The sequence below is a fragment of the Protomyctophum bolini genome (assembly GCF_963924005.1).
Source record: "Protomyctophum bolini genome assembly, chromosome: 9".
NCBI classification, from domain to species: Eukaryota; Metazoa; Chordata; class Actinopteri; order Myctophiformes; family Myctophidae; genus Protomyctophum; species Protomyctophum bolini.
Genome location: NC_137870.1, coordinates 28,097,925 through 28,113,278, shown reverse-complemented (window position 1 = coordinate 28,113,278; position 15,354 = coordinate 28,097,925). Strand labels below are relative to the sequence as shown.

At 42.8% G+C, this 15,354-nt stretch overlaps 1 protein-coding gene across 1 annotated transcript; it reads left to right on the top strand.

Annotated features, from left to right (window-relative positions):
- Nucleotides 1–1,057: 1,057 nt before the first annotated feature.
- vmn2r1 (vomeronasal 2, receptor 1) lies at nt 1,058–14,221 on the top strand (the record flags this gene model as incomplete). Its single annotated transcript, XM_080772898.1, has 14 exons — nt 1,058–1,281; nt 2,967–3,258; nt 3,418–3,660; nt 3,895–4,086; nt 4,357–4,485; nt 6,688–6,872; nt 7,385–7,511; nt 8,125–8,352; nt 9,377–9,500; nt 10,042–10,202; nt 10,439–10,634; nt 11,599–11,840; nt 13,257–13,456; nt 13,897–14,221. The coding sequence occupies 14 exons, from the start codon at nt 1,058–1,060 to the stop codon at nt 14,219–14,221; spliced, it is 2,868 nt and encodes a 955-aa protein (XP_080629024.1).
- Between the last annotated feature and the right edge of the window lie 1,133 nt (nt 14,222–15,354).

Genomic DNA, 15,354 nt, shown 5'->3' with positions numbered 1-15,354 from the left:
ACTTGTCCCAGGAGAGGTCTCCAGGCCTGTGGTTCAGGTGTGTGTTTCCCTGCTGATTGAGACAAAGAGTACAAGCTCTTAGCTCACTCACTTAAGTTGTCAACACGTTAATAATTATTAAAAGAAGCCCAGGGGACAGTGTGGAATTTGGAAACAGTATTGAGGCTGTTATTGAGGGACAAGAATACGAAGAAAGTGTCCTGTGACTGCTGTTACGTAAAGAAAATACAAGTTGCCACACGCAGCTACCAATTAACTCTGGGCCTGTGGCGGTGTGTTCTCTGTGTCTTGTGTCATTAACCTGAATTCTGGGAAATAATCAGATTGGTATTTACAATTTATTGATGATTCTGGTTACAATACGGACCCTTAAGCCCTAACCACACCAAAGGGTCAAGACGGTTTTAGCGTTGTCCCTGCAGTGTGATATGTCTTGTTGCACGTTGACCCTAGTGATTCAACGCATGGAATTCAATGGCCCAAACCACACCAAAGGGTCGAGAATCGAGACGGTTTTAGCGTTAACTCCTTGGAACTGTTTTGACCCAAGGAGTTTCATGTTGACCCTTTGGTGTGGTTAGGGCTTTAGCCTCTACTGGGTGGCTCAAAGTCAACAGGACATCTACACTATGCCATGGTTCTCACACACCCCCAGGGGTCACCAGGACATCTACACTATGCCATGGTTCTCAAACACCCCCAGGGGTCACCAGCATTCAGCAACATGAGCATTATAGCATTATAATGTCTTTTTTATACTTTGGCTATTTGAAAATGGACATCTTCAAGCTCACAGCGTTGTGAGCTTGTAGAACTGCTAGAGTTATTTTTAAATAATTTAATATACATACATCTATGCTAATGACAAGATGAAAATGCTCTCCATCACTTGTTGCCATACTGCACAGATGCATCATCAGTCTCTTCTGTCCAATGTGTTTTCTCCACGCAGCAGCATCCTCCAGAGAATAGATGCAGGCACCTGTCACAGTTACCTGTTCTATTACTGTCTGGCAAAGCGACAACTCCTTGGCTTGTTTTTTTTCTTCACCATAGCATGGAAATTAGACGACTTTTGTTTGGATTATGTGCATTTTTCTACCTTTACACCTCAGTTTCAACGAGATCCACTTGCAAGCTGAAGGCAAAATTCAACTTGAGTGGATACAAAGATGTAGAGAAGAAGAAGGTGGTAATCGGAGGGATGTTTCCTGTTCACCAACGCATTGCTACCGTTAAACGCAACACCTCCAGAAGCCCTGTTTCTGCAGGGTGCGAAGGGTGAGTCCAGATCATTACTCGGATCCAAAGGTCCATTACTTTTGTTTTTTAGAAAAAGAGAGAAACCTAAAATGTTACTTCTGTTCTACTGACAACTAATACTTCTGGGGTATATAGCTCACCTATAGTGAGATCTTGTTTCATGATTTGTTGCGGAACTGTCAAAGGGCCCCATTAGGTATATTATGAAGCACTTTATCTAATTGAGAAGAGCACACTTTGTGCGCTCACCTTTGTCTGCTGTTCGGTTGGCCAAGTCATAGACCGTGACGTATGCGGAGTACGCAGAAGTGATACGTCACTGACTTCAACCCCGCTTTGTGGGTGTTCGCAGTTTCCCTTTCCGTGATGCGATGGACCGATTAGCGATTACAGAGCGCCCACACAACCCGCCCAGCACGGCAAGATAAATCGCTGTCTGCCTTCGTTCAAAATGTACGGTTTGTGTGTGTGTCTCTCACTCAGATCACAGTGCCACATTGCCGCGTGGCGTTAGACTTCTAGTACTGTACATTGTTGCAGGTGTCAGGCCTAGGATATTTGTCCTTCATTGATTTGATTTGTCTTTAAACCTTTTAATTGTTCATTTCACTTGGGAACGCATACTGTAACAGGGTGAAGATGTGTTGTATATTTTGTGATGGCAAGGTTGATGCCACCTCCTCTCTCCCATACTGTCCCAGTCTCCCAGAGGATCAGCACACTCTCACACATCTCACATTATGATTTTGCACTCTGCCATCCATCAATTTTAGTTCCTATTTTAACATCTTACATGAAGCTATTTATATGTATATATTTATTTTTTAAGATTTTCTTTGGGCTTTTGTGCCTTTATTGATAGTTACAGTGAAGACATACAGGAAAGAGGGAGAGACATGCAGCAAAGGTCATCATGAATGGGACTCGAACACACAATACGCTGTCAGGCCAGAGCCTATATGTGGCATGCGCCTGGACCACTAGGCCAGCGGGAACCATGAAGCTATTTTTACAGCCTGCATCTGTAGGAGGGTAGCCGTCTACAAATCTCTGTTTGTCTGACTGGACCGATCAGTGCCAAATGTCTAGTGAACATTGACAGTCGGCAAAGGAAGTAACTTCACTCCATTTTAGATTTACTGGCAGTGTGGGTGTGCCCACTGGCCTAGCGGTCCAGGAGCATACCACATACAGTAGGCGCATGCCTGGCAGAGTGTTGTGAGTTCGGGCCCCGATCCGGATGACCTTTGCTGTGAGTAATTCCCAGACTCTCTCTCCCTGTTTCCTGTCTCTCTCCACTGTGCCCTATCAATGGAGGCAGAAAATCCCCCCCCAAAAAAATATTTACTGGCAGTTCAGACCATATGTTGTGGTTGACATCAGTGCATGTTATGGTAGACACGCCCCCTTCTTATATAAACCCCATTGTAACTTCAAATTCCATTGTAACCATGTTAGATTCATTAAAAACGCCATCCCGGTTCTGGTGACTGATATTCTTTCTAATGTGTGAGTGGGCCATGTTTTTTCAAATACTTTATACATTATATTTTTGAGCGATGCTAACCGCTCCAACATTTGACCGTGTGTGTCTGTCTATATCCAGCAAGAGAATTGCCCATATATGGTTGGTCATGTGCATATGGGACTGACCAATTTCAAACCTTAATGAATTTAACTAATTCCACTTATTCTCCACTCAGATTTAACTTCCGTACATTTCGCTGGACCCAGACTATGCTGTTTGCCATTAATGAGATCAACAACAGCCCGGACATCCTGCCCAAAACGGAGCTGGGCTACGTCATTTACGATTCCTGCTTCACCATCTCCAAGGCCGTCGAGGGCACACTGACGTACTTGACAGGCCAGGACGAGGCTGTCCCCAACTACCGCTGTGGCGACGGGGCGCCCCTCGCCGCTTTGGTAGGGGCCGGCGGCTCAGATCTCTCCATCGCCACTGCTAGGATACTGGGACTATATCATTTCCCACAGGTAAGCACCGTAAGCCTGTCCTGTCCTGTCCTGTCCTGTCCTGTCCTGTCCTGTCCTGTCCTGTCCTGTCCTGTCCTGTCCTGTCCTGTCCTGTCCTGTCCTGTCCTGTCCTGTCCTGTCCTGTCTGTATCTCTGTCCTCATCTCTCTCCCTCCATCAGGTCAGCTACTCCTCATCCTGTTCAGCCTTGGAGAGTAAGTTCCAGTTCCCCACCTTCCTGAGGACCATCCCCACTGATAAGCATCAGTCGCATGCCATGGCTCGGCTGGTGCTGCATTTTGGTTGGACGTGGGTGGGCACCATAGCTGCTGACGATGACTATGGCAAGTATGGCATCAAGGCCTTCAAGGAGCAAATTGAGGATGCCGGTGTCTGCATCTCCTTCTCCGAGACCTTGCCTAAGGTGAGAAGAACTCTGTCTTGTCTTGTCTGTCTGTCTGTCTGTCTGTCTGTCTGTCTGTCTGTCTGTCTGTCTGTCTGTCTGTCTGTCTGTCTGTCTGTCTGTCTGTCTGTCTGTCTGTCTGTCTGTCTGTCTGTCAAGCTATTTTCGAAATGGTGAAAACTCAAAACAAATGTTGACAACATGAAGAGAGAGCCACTCGCTTAAGAGTCGTTTCATGAATGACATTCTGTCCAGGTTCATTCCCCGGAGGCCATCCAGCGCATCGTAGACACTGTGGTGGAATCCACGGCCAAGATCATGGTGGTGTTCGCCTCGGACGTGGACTTCAGCCCTCTGGCCCTGGAGCTGCTCCGCCACAACGTCACCAACCGCACCTGGATCGCCAGCGAAGCCTGGGTCACCTCGGCTGCCGTCAACCTGCCTGATGTGAGTTCTGCACATTCCTCCGTATTACTCCCAGCCAAATTGCGAAAGTAGCGAAATCCTATCTGAGAAGTGGGCTCGCAACTCAACTTGTGCTCCAATCTTTATTCACAGTAGCAAAATATGTTTAGCTAAAAAAAATCCTACTGGGGACAAATATGATAACTTTAAGTGTGTTAAGTGTGTTAAGTGTGTGTGTGTGTGTGTGTGTGTGTGTGTGTGTGTGTGTGTGTGTGTGTGTGTGTGTGTGTGTGTGTGTGTGTCCCCGTCCAGATAAGCCCAGTGCTGGGTGGTACCCTGGGCTTTGGGCTGAAGAGAGCAGTCGTCATCCCTGGCCTTCAACGCCATCTAGTGGACATAGACCCATATGAAGATGCTCTCACAGAGACATTCTGGCAAACGGTTTTGATCAATTGATTGAACATTTTATTCACAGTTTGTAGAATGGGTACATTTCAAACGAAATCACAAGTCAATACATAAACTGCTACGACGATGAAACCAGAAAAAGCACTAAGACTTGTTTTCATCATCATATTAAAAGAAAGTTAAAAAGGGAAGGAAATGTACAGTATGGAAAATAGGGGGGGGCCTTAAACTTTTTTACAGGGGCCAGTTTCGAATTGCAGCCGCCGTGCTCTTTGAGAGCGGTTTTGCATGATAAGCTGTGTGACCCTCATGATAATAAGGATTGTGCATCTGTCGCCAACTTGGCTATTTTGGATTATTCTAAAATAGCCGATCTGCAAGCACACAACACAGCACTATGTGATGCGAGAAATCTGGAATAATCTTTTAAAATGTAACGAAAAAAAAGAGGTCCCGCAGCAGTGTGTTTCAGCCGACATTTGGGTCTAAACGACCATCATCAGGGGCCTATTTCACGAAACTTGGATTAGAGATTAAGCCGGGCTTTAACACATATCCTGGCTTAATATATCCTGGATCAGTGCTTAACCGGTTTCATGAAAGCTGGTTGATCTTGCCAGATTAACTTAACCAGTTAACCTGGATATGTTGAGGCTTGATTCGGTTTCATGAAAGTGATGCTACATAAGTTACCATGGGAACTTATGCTTTGGACTTAGCCTGCTCCGGACCAGGCTAACAGCCAGGTTTAACCTAATCCTGATGTCTTTACTGTTCATTAAGCAGTCAAACTGATCACAAACCAATGATGTTTTCCAGATGTATTCAATTATTATGGGTTTATGTTGCCTTATTTGTATCGGTCTGCATTAAAGGACTAATTTAAGCACTATATAAAATCAAATAACCAAAATATATAGGCTGCACAACATCATGACAGCTTGTGAGCTTGTAGATCAGCTGCTTTTGGTGAATGTTCCCCATGAATAGGTTTGCTGTCGTGCAAGTGCACGGTTAAGAATAATTATTATATTATATTATTATTCTTTGTAAAAGTGAAAACCACTAAATATTACCATTACTCATTGTTTTACAACATATTGTAACGTTTCACCCACTACTAGTCCTACATACTTACACCTAGAAACCCCATTCAAACCTATTTAGGTTCATCCTACGGTGGACATGTGTGCCTGAAAAGGAATCTTTGAAATGTTTCATAGTTTTAGAAATATAGTGCTTTCAAATTTGAGACATTTATAGGCAGATAGTGGCACTTCAAAAAATCACTTTCACCTAGAAACTCCATTCACACTTTGTAAAATTCAGCTTACTGTGGAAACACATGCTGGAACTTTTTACTTTGAAATGTTTTGTAGTTTCGGAGTTATGTAACTTAAACGCCCAATGCATTCTCAATGGCAATAGAACAAACTTTGGCATGCTAACCCATGAACCTATGACCCTCACCAGTCTGGCCCCCTTCCCCAAAGGTAGCTCCCTCAGAGGAGGGAGTTATGGCCAAATATCACAATGCGACAATATCATTATGCTTACAATATTAAGAATTCTGTTTTAAGTTAATAGTAGTGGTAAAATGTAAACTATATTTTTGGGGTAGTTAATCATTCAGTCTATCCACTATTGAGAGTATGTTCTCTCTTTAATTACAGCAGCAGTATTTATTTTAGAAGCTTAAGTCCTTGTATCAGTTGGTCTTGAATAGATTAGTAAAGACAATGAGATATACAGAAGGGGGCTGTAATGCAACTATTAAGGATGCAAACTGCCTTAATACCCCATGAAGAAGAAGGATCAGTAAATCTTTGATCCACAGAAGGGGTCTAGAGACAACAAGCCAGACTGTCTATTAAGCCAGGCTTGCTGATCCCGGCTCGCCAAATCCGCCAATCTGAGCCTCGCTTGGCTTTAGTGGAACGGAATAAACCAGGCTGTAAAGATCAGGATTTAAAAAGCCTGGCTTTGGCCTATATCCTGGATTAGTTAATCCAAGATTCGTGAAATAGGCCCCAGGTATCTGGTTACAACAGCAACCACTAACGTCTATATAGAGGAACTCAGAGAGGCGAGGACCAATCAGAGGCACACGCCACAAAACAAATGTAACAACACAACTCTTCTCTTATGGGGGTCCCTGACACAAAGAAATGTCATATGGGGGTCTGCTGTCCTTGACATGAAAGTGTTTGAGAACCACTGATCTATATGTTACAGGCGTTTAACTGTACAATGGACTATGCCAAGGCTCTGAGACGGGCCAAAGCGAGGGCCAAGGCAGCTAACCGTACTCTGGACAGAGCAGGCAGAGCTGTGCCTGAGGGTCTGTGTACCGGGAAGGAGTCTCTGATGGAGCTCAATAACACCTACACTGACGTCTCACAGCTACGACTCACCTACAGGTCAGTGGGGTCTGGGGACTCCCCATGGGTCCTTGAGGGGGTTCCAGCCAGGGGGGAACCTATAGCTAAGTTATCAGTAGTCCGACCCAAATGGACCCTTACAGGGCGGTAACTCTGACCGTGTACAAATGGAACCAAACGGACCTGTAGGGCTGTGAATCTTCTGCTATCTCACAATTAGATTCTGATTCTTGGGGTAACGATTCAATTGAAAATCGATTTCTTCAAATAAAAAAACGATTCCCAAATTGATTCCAATTCTTGGGGTCACAATTCGAATAATTTGATTTTTTTATTCAAAACGATTGAACAAAATTCTCATTAAAAAAAAAAAGGTTCCCAATCAGTTTTATCAAAATTATTCATATTGTTTTCATCTGGACTTTAACAACCAAGTGTATCCTAGTTATTTCCAACAGCTCAAACAAAAAAATATATAATAACAGAGATGGTCGTGTAAAAATGATTGGCTTTGATGGTAGTAATAATAATAATAATGTGTCTGTCCACAGTGTGTATAAGTCAGTGTATGCAGTGGCTCATGCCTTGCACAACCTGGAGCATTGTGTGCCTGGAGAGGGCCCTTTTCCTTCTGCCCCCAACCGCTGTGCTGATATCAACAAATTTGAACCATGGCAGGTGTGTGTGTGCGTGTGTGTGTGTGTGTGTGTGTGTGTGTGTGTGTGTGTGTGTGTGTGTGTGTGTGTGTGTGTGTGTGTGTGTGTGTGTGTGTGTGTGTGTGTGTGTGTGCGCGCGCGTGTGTGCGCGCGTGTGTGCACATGCATTTGTTTGTACCTGCATTCGTGTGTGTGTGCATGTGATTCTTCTCACTTGCATGCACATGTGTCAGAATAGCTTTCAGTAGAGAATTAACACTTGACCTTCACTCATCATAACCAAGTATTATTTACTGTGTGAATAACAGTTTACAGTCTACAGTTTATTTTATGGGATTTGACTTGCTATAAATATAGCTATGTGTGAATTTTATACCATTGTCGGTATACACATACACACAGTATGCTATTTACGATTGTGAGCTTGTAGATCGGCTATTTTTGGCTAATGTTCCCCATGGAATATAGATGCTACGGTTCAAGTGGCCTTTTAAGAGTTTTTAAGCTGTTACTTTTCAGGATTCAAATTAAACATTATAAAAAAGTAGATCTATAAGCTCTATACACAATCATTTTGGCCACAATAAGCGTGACATGACAAGGACTCATCCCTACTGACCATCTTGTTTGTGTAGCTGATGTACTATCTGAAGAACGTGCGTTTCAACGTGCCCCACACCGAAGAGGAGATCTACTTTAAGAACGGGGATGTGGATGGTTACTATGACATCCTTAACTGGCAGACCAAAGGGGACGGGACCATTCACTTTGTCACTGTGGGGAACTACAGCGCTGAGGTGCCTGGAAACGCCAATATGACCATCCTGAACGGTTCTATCATATGGAATAATGGAGAATTCGAGGTCAGTGACAATTTTAGATTAGTGGCGGATTAGCAGAAGGAATTTATACAATAAAATAAATTTTGATATAATCAATCAAATACAAATATATTATAAGTATATCAGCTGCTATTCAGCCAAAACTGTTAAAGTTAACGATACCGACTTCATGCTTGCAGGTAAACCGTTCCACGTAACAGCTGCATAGTATGATACAATCTATATGGTACAAAGTCTGTGCAGCTCCTTCTGTAAAATTGATATTAACATTGCTAACTGTAATTGCATCAATATTTGGGAGCCACATTGTGAAGGATACACATTTTAACATGTGATACTCTCTACTCCACATGGAGGCACTTGAGGCTAATAAAAGCATAGGATGGGTTTTTAGTTAATTGGGTTTTTAAGTTAATTTATTATGTCTGCAGCTTTTTTTTTTATCTGGGGGATGCTAATGCTATATGCAAATATTCCCAGAGAACATTTCTGTCAACAATAATGTTGATATATTAGCTAGAAATGCTGTCAATGTTTGGTGCCAGAGTCTCCAGATAGTTTATTGTCTAATATGCAGCCTGCATAAGTAACGTAATTATTGGCTGTAACTCCAGAGTATCCCACTATGAACCCAGAAGATCATTTATTTACCTCTAATTTATCACAATGAGAGACTATAGGAGAGATGAATCATCAGGAAAAAAACAGAGCATAATATAAGCACAACATCCGTGGCTCCCCCGTTCTCTCTCACCCTTGCCTAATGCATACCCGTTGTACTCCACTGATGTACTCTCTGGATGAATCAGTAAAGCGCCATAAAATATCATTCTTTTGGTGTTTTAAACATTATGTTATAATTTAGCTATTGAAAAATAGCAGATCTACAAGCTCATACGAGCTTATATGTCTGCTATTTTTGAAAAATCGTGAAAATATTTATTTCAGAAACCTGGAGGTTTTTAAATGTTGAGGTCAGGCCTAAATGGGTAAAAGATTTAAAAACCAGCCTCTGCTTGTCTCTCTCCACGTCCCCTCATGGCAGCCTCCTCGGTCAGTGTGCAGCGAGAACTGCCAGCCAGGCACCAGGAAAGGCATCCGACAGGGAGAGCCAGTGTGCTGCTTCGACTGTATCCCCTGTGCCGACGGGGAGGTCAGCAACTCCACCAGTCAGTATACCTTCCATCTTCCACAGTGGTCAGGGGTTTTCAACCAGTGGTCCTTTTGAGGCGGTTCCAGGTGGTCCCCAGCTAAACTCTTGACAGTGTTTCATTTTACGCTCTTAAATTATTCTTTAAAGTTATAAACATTTGCATTACTTACTTTACTACAGTGTAGCCTACATAATTAAAGAATGTGGAATATTTGTTATTTGTATCAACCTTTGCCTGTCATCTCTTCTATGGTGCCATCAATACAGCAACAGCATGGAATTGTAGACAAAATCTTATCAAATGACAAAATAATAATAATAATAAAAAACGATGATAATATGATAATAATAATTTAAAACGTTTGGCCAAAAATGTACTGTATGTAGGAAATTACACAAATGAAATCATGCATCCTTTTAAAAAGGTGTGGACTATCACATTCACCCCATAAAATATAAGATTACGAAATGATCATTTTAATAATGTTGATTTTAATTTCCTCTTCATGGTTTTTCTTCTTCTGTCTCCATCTCTTCCACCCACCTCACACTCCCAGATGCTCGTGAGTGCATCCAGTGTCACGAGGACTACTGGTCCAACATGGCAAACGATGAGTGTGTCGCCAAACTCATTGAGTTCCTGGCCTTTGGAGAGATTCTGGGGATCATTCTCATTGTCATCTCTGCTTTTGGGGCTCTGATCGTCATAGCTGTGATGGTGAGATATTATATCATTTTTGAAATGTCTTGTAAATGTCTACCTATAATAAAATGCCCATAAATATGGACACCGGGTTGAAAGGGGTTTTAAAGTATTTTGTCTCTGTCGGGTGGAAATGTCCAAAACTGTTACTGCAAACGTAGCAGATCTACAAGCTCAAAGATCTTATATGTGATAGTTTTCTGGCCGACAGCAACAATTTGCCAGCGTATTTCTGTTCATCCCTTGCACAGGTGGTGTTCCTCATGAACCTGAACACCCCTCTGGTGAAAGCCAATGACCCCGTGCTGAGCTTCACGCTGCTCTTCTCCCTGGTGGTCACCTTCCTCAGCTCCATCGTCTTCCTGGGCAAACCTGAGCCCTGGAGCTGCATGACCAGCCAAGTAGGCCTGGCTCTGGGCTTCGCTCTCTGCCTGTCCTCCATCATGGGTGGGTGAAACCTGCTTTATACTTAACCCATTCTGACCTGAGATCAGATTCTAAAAATGTCTGTTTGAAAATGACAGTTTTCTGAAAAAGCTATGTTTCTGTCAGTCGTTCTTCGATTTAAAAAAATCACACCTATGTGAACCAAGTGGTGCAACTCCCCTCTCTCTCTCTCTCTCTCTCTCTCTCTGCTCCGTTAGATTAGCGATTTGCGTCCAGCAGGTGGCAGCAATGTCACATACTTCTCTCGTTCCAATTTCACGCATGCGCACACCACTCGTGCTCATTGACGTACGTACACAAACAGGTACACGGACAAAGCTGGATGTAGAAGTGGTTGCACCACTTAAAAAATAGCAGACCTACAAGCTCGTAGCACGCCACTCGGTGACGCGCTATGAGCTTGTAGATCTGCTATTTTTAAATAGCTAAAGCATAAAGTAATGCTAACACCAAAAGGGGTTCCCGTTCCCGCCTAAAATGGGTTAAAGCTACGCTAGGTCGCTTTACTCTTTACTCTTCTACCCCGTATTTGAACCCAGTTTCCTCCACAAGTGCAGATTTCTATTTTATATATATTTGTTAACCATTGAGCTAATAGAGCCTGCCTGCTTGCTCAGATACTGTGTCTAGGTGAGACATGAAGAGTGAGACAATAGAAGAGCAGGGAAACAAAATACAACCACCCCAATAATTGTGTAAGTTATATTGTATTAACATACTCTACCATACAGATTGGACAAAATTAAAATGTTAAAAAAAACGTCATAGTGCTGCTTTAACCACTTAAACCCAATATTTGATCAAGTCCCTAGCTCATATACTAGGCTCTGTTACTTTTCGGCATTTCTCTCTACATTAAATATCTTTGCTGACAATTGCCGATCTACAAGCTCACAATGAATCGTGTTACAATGTGTTGTGAGCTTAAAGATCTGCAATTGTCTGTGAACGTTGTTTTCCTCAGGTAAGACCATAGTGCTGTTCCTCAGAGCCCGGGCTGTGAAGACGCTCCGCAATAGGGCCAAAGCGGCAGCCAGAGCCGCCAAAGCTGCCGCCGAGGCAGCCGCCAACGCCGGAGATCCTGATGTCATCGCAACCAACACCACAAACACCAAGGTGGACGACAGTCCCATCAAGAACCTGGACACCGACACTCTCACTTTTGCCCACCAGAGGACTATAGCCACCGTGGGGACACTGATACAGGTAAATGAGAGTGAAACCACATGTGTAGACAACATCCAGACTTCCTGAAAGTTCATATAATGGCCTGTCATTGGGCCCAAAAAACCCATATCTCCATAGAGGTCCATGTATTTGGGCCCAACTTCACCTAGACTGTATTACCTTAATAAACATGGTAATGAACATTTCTGCTTCCAGTCACTAGTTTAAAGTCTCATTTCTCATGTCATAATATTATCTTTGGAAATTTATGGTCCCATTTATTAAAAAAATTACAATAAAGTCGCATATGTTCTGAGGGGCGTGGCTCGAGTCAAAGCAAAAACCAACAAAGAAGAAGGGGGGAAGTCCCACCTCGTTGTCTGGTCCAGCCAATGGCCAGCTGGGCCCAAACGGATCTAGAAATATGGCGACTTACAGTTCAAGGACTGACAGGCTTCATTTTACGTCCATATCAGACCCGGAGAACGCTTTGTCCATATTATTTACAGTCTATGGTAGAGCTGCAACAATTGATCGAACTAACCGTTTTAATCGATTATAAACAGAAATAACCGATGTTCACTATTTTTGCATTCACCGTTGTGTGACAAAGTATAAAATACATTTATGAATATTTTAATTATTTGAAAATGAGTCGCAGCCCTACTCTGCAGTGGTTATAGGATCCCTGTTTCTGGATGCAAACATACCTGCCATTGGTAGTATAGGTATAGGGCCTTAGTCCTACTCCTCCTCCCAGCCCAAATCACACCATGGAAAGCATGAGTGTCTATTTAAAACAAAGTGTTTTTTGACTGGGGGGTCACCTAGGTCTAATAATAATAATCTATTATAGATAGCATAGAAGCATCGAGACGCATTGTGAGTTTGTAGATAGGCTATTTTAGGGGGAAAGATTTGCTGTAGTAGATGTTAGTTGAGTTCATTTCCTGTTTGGTTCCACGTTATTTAAATTTGAGTTATGTTGACCTCTTAAGATGAAGATTTGTCACTTTTGGAACAATTTTGAGTTTGAAAACCTGTGTTATCCTTAAGCTTTGACTGCTCTGTCCCGCACAATTGGTATCGGACTATCGGAGGAACCGAAACGTTGCATTATTAAAAGAAAATACTCATGTACCGAGCAGATGTGCAGTGTATTTTCATTTCTTTCATGTAGTAGATGGACAAAAGTGAGCCAAGTACTAACAGTTGCAACTCAGATCCATTTCACGACGAATGAAGGGTGGTTTTATTTAAGTCGGTTAAAGATAGTCCAGTTTTCGGTGAAGAGGTGTCCACCGAAAACTACAACATGACGTCACGCCGTGGTGGTCACCGCTCACACAACACATCTCTCTGTTTTTACTAACGGTGGTCACCTCTTCACCCAAAACTGGACAATGAATTGGCCTTTCTGTCTCTCACTGTCTTTGTGCTCTGTCTTCATCCCAGGCTATAGCATGTACAGTGTGGCTCTGCGTCCTCCCGCCTCATCCTGTCAAGAACATGGCTAACCAGAATGTGAAGATCATTCTGGAGTGTGATATAGGTAACGTCATCTTCATCTGTGCTATTTTTGCCTACGACATCCTCTTGGCTCTGATCGCCTTCATCTTCGCATTCGTGGCTCGCAAGCTGGAGGACAACTTCAGGTATAGCAGTCTGTCTGTCTGTGTGTCTGTGTGTCTGTGTGTCTGTCTGTCTGTCTGTCTGTCTGTCTGTCTGTCTGTCTGTCTGTCTGTTACATGCTGAAAACCATTCAATGACCTCATATTCCTGAACATTCATCTATAGATTATAGATAGATTCTTTATTAATCCCTGTAGGGAAATTCTGATATCTCATAGCAAGCTCATACAGGCAGGTTTAAAAACACACCTCAAACTGACAAATATAAGAAATATATGGTGTCACTGGGATAACAATAATAATAATAATCCCTTGTTATTGCACATATCATGATTTGATTTAAGTTAATTTCCTATGCCCTTATTTTATTGTGAATCTATCTTAGTCTGACATTTGGGCTTTGCAGGCCTCCTGATTTCACAGTAACATGGCATTTAGTTGTACTTTCCAACCTATGTTTCAGTGAGGGGAAGTTTGTGACGTTTGGCATGCTGGTATTCTTCATCGTGTGGATCTCCTTCGTGCCGGCATACCTTAGCACCCGGGGCAAGTTCATGGTGGCTGTCCAGATCTTTGCCATCCTGGCCTCCAGCTTCGGCCTGCTTGCATGCATCTTCCTGCCCAAGTGTTATGTCCTGCTGCTTAAACCTGAGCGCAACACAGAGGAGACGGTCAGGGCCGTCCGTGGTAAACCTAAAGATGCTAGCGCAACTGGTACCTCAGCCTCGCTGGCTACAACTGGCACTGAGGTCACTGCTACTACTGCATCTACAGGCACCTCTGAATAGAAAGAAAACAAAGTGTAGTCTAAACCAGGGCAGGCTTCCATACGCTTTCATCAAAATTAATTAAAACAGACAAGGTTTTTGTGTCGCCCGCTGGCCTAGTGGTCCAGGCACATTGCGTGTTCGAGTCCCGTTCATGACAACCTGTGCTGCATGTCTCTCCCCTTCTCTCTCCTTCTTTCCTGTCCGTCTTCACTGTAACTATCAATAAAGGCACAAAAGCCAAAAACAAATCTAAAAAAAAACACATACAAATAAAGGCCGTTGATAGCCCACCATGATCGATACAGGGAACCACAGACACATGATCAGTCATTTTCAGTTAATTTCCATAGTCCCCCCAAATGCCTCTAGGTGGCAGCATCACCATGACAAGTCAACAGGGCTAATGGTCAAAGCTGATTCATTGTCTTTAATATTGATATAAAACTGTCAAAATTCATATTTGATATTGTACCCAAATGGACCTGCAAGGGTGTATTTGGTTACATTACACTTTCAGAGTTACAAATGGATTAAGTAACAATTGCATCTGTGTGTGATGCATGCGACACTCTTGACTCAGTGATATGCTGTTTTTAAGAAACTTTTGACTGCCACCTATTGAACTCTGGTCATTTCTCCAGCTTTGTGGTTTAAGTAAAACCTGGCTAATCTGCTATTAATTGCTCTTGTGTATCGTCCGCCAAAAATATTATAAAATGTTCTGACTTCCTCCAACATTATGCCATCCTTTGATCAAGTTCATATTCTTTGTCCGGTTAAGACATTTTGTGAATCTGGTTGAGTTTTATAATCTTGCCTATAAAATCTTGCTTCTTAATATAGGCCATTAAGCTAGGCCAGTGGTTCCCAAATCTTTTTAGCTTAGCTTTTGAGTGTGGTTTTAAATATGGCGAGGGGCAGCTTTGATGAGAGCGGGCGTGGTGTTGGTGAATTAAAAAAAGATTGCCTATTTTCAAATAACCAATTTAGGGTTAAAGTGCATGGTTAAATTAAGTGATGTTGATGCTATATTAACTCATTTTGCTGGGGACCCCCTGGAACCCCCTCAAGGACTCCTAGGGGTCCCCAGACCCCACTTTGAGAAACACTGGCTTAAAACAAATCTATCATTACATGCCCAAAACTGGGAC